The sequence below is a fragment of the Sinocyclocheilus anshuiensis genome, unplaced genomic scaffold (assembly GCF_001515605.1).
Source record: "Sinocyclocheilus anshuiensis isolate Anshui unplaced genomic scaffold, SAMN03320099.WGS_v1.1 scaffold306, whole genome shotgun sequence".
NCBI classification, from domain to species: Eukaryota; Metazoa; Chordata; class Actinopteri; order Cypriniformes; family Cyprinidae; genus Sinocyclocheilus; species Sinocyclocheilus anshuiensis.
Window position 1 is genome coordinate 112196 of NW_015544175.1, and position 5799 is coordinate 117994.

Genomic DNA, 5799 nt, shown 5'->3' on the forward strand with positions numbered 1-5799 from the left:
TTTATTATGAGTCTATTCACAATAGAAACACTGCTTAATATAAATATTTGGGGTTCGGAACCTGTGAAAAATGCATTTGTGACATGTTTCTCTGGTTTATGCGAGTCTGTAGTTTATCCAAGAGAAAAAAAATAGAGTAAGGGATGAGGAAAGATTGAGAAAATGAACTCTGTTTCTCAGAGTTATATCCAGCGAAATTATCTCCTGTCCTGAACTTATTTCTTAAAGGTTTTATGAATAAACTTTGGGAAGTAATTGTCAAATAATCTGACTACATTTCAGGCATTTCTTTGGGGGTTACACTTTAATGTAGAATTATATGAGCTTGAGTCTTATCAAGTCATGTGACTACACATTGCAGTCATTTTCTTAATCATCGTTTGAAGTTTATTTTTCTTACCATATTTCCCATTTTAACCATGCATCTAACAAAATGTGGTGAATCTTATGCTTAGAACATTGTGAGAGAATGTGTCATGCTATTTTTGTCCAATTAATTTTTATTTCCTTGGTTAATTAGTCATGGTGGGGAACTGTGAGCTAGCGTTACATCTTTGTGTTGATGAATGCAGCCTTCTTACAAATATCTTCTTAAAAATATCTCTGAGCTGCAAATAATTTTTTTAATCAGTAGCTTTATCATCCACAAAGATAATTCAGAAATATCCCTTATCTGATTTGCATCTCTGGGCACAGTCACTGTAATTCCTTCTAATTTGTTCTCTTCATATAGCTAGTAGCATTTGTAAGGGTATTATTAATTATTGTAAAGGATTTGTTGCAACTTGACACAGGTTCCTTGTAGTAATCTTGTCTGTAATTATTGGTGCCAAACTGAATTATGCACAGCTGTTTACATTTTCACACAATATTTTGGTTGTTCATTAATAGAAATGCACCATATTTTGCTATGTCAATATTTTCATGTTATGGTTAACAACCGAAAAATGTCAGTATAGAAAATAAATCTGTACTGTTTTGTCCAAATAAATGAAAAATAAAGCTAAAAATTAAAATCAAACATTTTTAATGCTACAAATGCCTTAGGCATCACAACATTATAATATACAGTATGAAGATGAGATTTGCTGAAGATTACATTTAACAGTATTAAATTATTAATGTTTTTAATTAATTAGCACAATTAAATATCCAATATCCACAGATAGTGCTAAATTAAACAATTCTCTAATATCAGCAGATTACGGTCCTACTATGTATTTTGCATCTCTATTCATTTATAATTGTGATGAGCTATAACATCCCATCAGACAATTTGAAGTATGGTTAAATATCTCACAGAATGCTTTTAATTCTCGATGCTTGTGTGATAATGGTTGGGATTTGTTTGAAGCATGACTTTGCATGCAGCTTGTAGTGATCAGAGTGATTTCTAATAGCTTTCAGATTTTTTAAAATCCGGTTAAAGAGATGACCCCTGTCTCAACTCTTAATTTTCTTAATTCTTGCCCATACTCTCAGAACCGCCTCTCACCTCAAGCTTTCTAATAAACGTATACTAAAGGCCAAATGTACACAAGGGATTGTAGAGATGAGCGAGTTTGACTGCCAGTTATTCCTTTCTCTCTAATGAGCAGCTCCATCTCCTATTGTTTATTCTTCCTCATATTTAACACTGTCTGTGGGAGTGAATATAGATGCTGCACTGGAGCTGGGCGATTTGAGGGGAGAATCCTCATTGTGCTTGGCTGGACTTTACCCCGTGGGTATTTGGCTCAGACCATGAAGCTAAGCAAAGTGCACAATTCCTGCGGTACTCCATCAGCGGCTCCTCTCTGTATACCTGTGCTAGAGTCTGTGCAGCTGCTCAAGCGCGAATGGAGGCGGTTGGAGACCTCTAATAAATCTCGCACACATCCTCCCTTCAGCCTTTCGTGTTCGACATGACTTCACAGTTTCCATACATGCCATATGACTCCTTTTGAGAACCTCCCGTGTTGCCGTTTTTTTCCCTTCAGTGTTATAAAGTGTTCAGATGTAGTCCTGTGTTTGCGGCTGGTATGCATCTCTTCCTCTCTAGTGCGAATCGTGTCTCTCATTGCATTAACTGCTCATACTGTGATGAGAACCCATAACGTTCAAATAGAAAAACTATCCTAATGTGTTTGGAATTAAAGACTGTGGGTGTCCTGTTGACAGAAGTTCGCTTTTTTGTGTGTGTGTGGGTGGGTGGGTGCTGGTGTGTATGTGGTTAATAACAGCCCATTGTCAACCACAAAGCTCATCAAATAGTTTTTTTTTTCTCATTAAGTTTCACTTAGATTCTTAAATACGTTATTTCCTTGTGTAAGCCTTATTTGCATAGCACATTGTCAGCAAGCATTTAATTTTTTTTGGTTGAAATTTATAGTGTATGTGTGTCTTTATGCACAGTTGGATGTAAGTCTTCTTTTTACACAATATTTCTGAGGTTAAAATGTACACATAGTGCAATTTCCGTTTAGACCAGAGTTCAATTTTAAATATAATTATTCCCCATTTGCCCTGGTTCATTGAATCATTTCTGCATACTGATGAAACTAGTGGCCTTATTATGTTATATTTATTTTCATATTTGTTCCACCTGCCCTTTGTTACAGGGTTACTGTCTGTTTGCTTTTTAAAAAGAGAAGGAAACAGGCACTGGACCTACTGCAGACTTGTTCTTCTCTAGTGTCTCTGATCACGTACACAGTTTAAAGTTTTGAGAAACCTCACTGAAATGTGAGCATGTAAATATTACTAATGTTTTTTTTTAGTGGAATTATTGAGTAATATGAAATTAATACTTTTATTCATCAAGGAATGCATTTAATTGATCAAAAGTGATGGTAAAGACATTTATAATGTTACAAAACTTCTTTTGAACTTTCTATTTATCAAAGAATCCTGAAAAAAACTAATTTTGCACAAAAATATTAAGCAGCATAATTGTTTATAACTGTAATAATAAAAAGGAATGTTTCTTGAGCACCACATCAGCATATTCAATTTCTGAAGGATCTTGTGACACTGAAGACTGGAGTACTTTTGCATTGCATTTTAATATATTTTAAACTAGAAAACGTTTTTTTTTTTGTAATAATAATATTTTGCAATATTACTGTAATAATATTTAGCAATATTACTGTTTTATTTGGGGTGTGCAGCAGAGCCAATATCTGTATTTGTAGAAATCTCAAAATAATTTTTATCTGTATTTGGATAAAATCTGGAAATGGGCAGGGCTTGAACCAGAAGTTTGTCGAATTACACGAGAAGTCCGTTTTAAATGTAATTCTGTTCCCCTCATAGTTTTTGATTAACAAATATGTCTTATATAACTCCTTAAAATGATTATTAAATATATTTTAATTAAAACAATAAACAAAATGTTTAATAAAGGCTCTGATTTCTGAAAATTGCACAGAAACGGCAAAGTGGTTTTGATTTGCGACCATGCTGTTCTCATTTCATTCACAAGAGTTTACACTCCTTAGTGTATCATAGGGCTGGGCCAAAAAAGTATCACAATTACATTTTTCATAGCAGTCAATGTCAAATGTCAAAACTTATTATTTTTTTTTAGGTTTAAAGGTTTTGCTCCTTAGCGAAAGTTGTAGAAACCAGTTAATTTTAGTTTTATACTGCTCTTTATTTTTAGAACATGACAAACACTGTTATTTAACCTTTAAAAAAATACTTTTGTTGGTATAATGCAATGTAGTCGGTTTGACTTGGTGTTGCAGTTAATTTAGATGAAGCATACTTTTTAGGTTTACTTTACTTTAGGTAAAGTAATAATTATAGCATTGTTTTTATCCCGTGGTTTCCAACAAGAAATGGATGCCAACAGTTAGGGCCTGCAAATTTACCATCAACCAAGATGCAGGGTTTTTTTTTGTTGTTTTTTTTGGCTCATTACATGTGGCAAAATGTGAGATAGAGTCATGTATTGTAGACATGTACTTCTTTTCCATGTGATTTGTTTACACCATACTAGGAGAAGAGAAACAAACATCTCTGATATGCTTTTAATAGCGCCATTAACAACTATGGGTAGTGTTCAGTTCTATAGACACGTCGTTATTACTTCTTGAATTTTTCAAGACTTAATTTGCCTGTCGAATGCGGCTGTCACTCCTGTAAATAACCAAACTCTGTGTTCAAAACAGGATTATACAGAAGTGACAACCGCATTTACCTGCACATGGCCTTGGTGGCTTTTTAACCACACAACAACAAATCTCATTTCCCTAGTCAGAGCATCCTGGCCAGTCACAGCGCTGCACTGATTCATTTGGCAAGAAACATTGTGGCCCCACAGCCTGGCAGTGGAGTACCGCTGTTCTCCATAATCGCAGTGAAACAGAATGCCTCAGCAGCCCTCAGGGCAGCCCGTTTGTCTGTATAGATCAGTGTGCCAGATGGGAGTCCATGTTCTGGGATCAGAAGAAAGCTAATGCATCATCCCACTGTTAAGAGCCCTAGTGCCAGAAAAGACTCCCGCAGTGTCATAGATTGCAACAATTAGTTTTAAAAGGGAATGCAAGTAGGTCATCCTTCAGTATTCACACTGAAATCCATAATAAAGTTTGGGAAGTTAATGACAAGTGAATGGCAAGTGACTAGTGTATTTAGATTGAAACATGGTCATAATAGACAAAATGGGTACATTAATAATATAAAAAGCACCATTTTAGTTAACTGTTTATAGATGTGAAAACGATCAAATCTGCTAGTTTCTACCTCGGAGTGAGAAAAAAAACGTATTTCACAATTGCAACTTTATATCCCACAATATGACTATTTGTTATTTTAAACTTTATCTCACAATTACCTTTTTTATATTGTACTCTGAGTCTGAGGCATAAACAAGCTTCCGTAGATCCCCAAGCATGGCACAGTATCAATAACGTTCAGCTGCTGATTTCCTGTTGTGTCATTAATGATTTCCTGCAGAATACTTCCTTTTTAATTCAGATCAGGGTTTTATTGGAATGCCAATAATGATTCTGATAATTGGCTTGTTTTGGTTTGATATAATAAGAAATTATAGTCTAATAGTGCGGTGTGGTGCTAGAGATCTTTTGGATTTTATATTATTCCAATATAATGTGAATAATTAGCATGGAAAGATCTCCAATCTGTTTAAATAGATTGATTTTTGTCTTTGTTTGGTTTGTTTTCCAGGCCTTCCGTTGGCCAATCGGGAGTCAAGTGGATGGCGACGATATGCTGGAGATCCAAGTGTTTAATTACAGCAAAGTCTTCACTAACAGGTATGAGAATTCAATACATTTGTGACCCTGGGGTGCAAAAAAAATCAAAATATTGAGAAAATCGCCTTTAAAGTTGTCCAAATTAAGTTCTTAGCAATGCATATTACTAATCAAAAATTAAGTTTTAATATATTTACAGTAGGAAATTTACAAAATATCTTCATGGAACATGATCTTTACTTAATATCCTAATGATTTTTGGCATAAAAGAAAAATCAATAATTTTGACCCATACAATGTTTTTTTGGCTATTGCTACAAATATACCCCAGCAACTTAAAGGGTTAGTTCACCCAAAAATGAAAATTAGCCCACAAATTACTCACCCTCAAGTCATCCTAGGTGTATATGACTAATGTAGCTTGCGCCAACAGTCCTACACGGAAGCAGCTCCGGACGGATGACGTATGAGTTCAGCGTTGCGAATGCGCCGCTCAGAAGTGACGCACGCGGAAACGCAGTGGAGAGATCAAAACAAAACAAAACAACGGTCACTAATTAGAAGTACAAAACGAGGATTTGTAAAGAAGAATGTCAGA

The 5799-nt window shown here is 34.9% G+C and overlaps 1 protein-coding gene across 2 annotated transcripts in view; it reads left to right on the top strand.

Annotated features, from left to right (window-relative positions):
- The window catches only part of LOC107696112 (otoferlin), a 62043-nt gene that overhangs the window by 12390 nt on the left and 43854 nt on the right, over positions 1-5799 (top strand). For both annotated transcript variants that reach the window (XM_016496288.1, XM_016496289.1), the window contains exon 3: positions 5173-5261. In XM_016496288.1, the coding sequence (XP_016351774.1) occupies positions 5173-5261 (89 nt within the window). The remainder of the gene's footprint in view (positions 1-5172; positions 5262-5799) is intronic.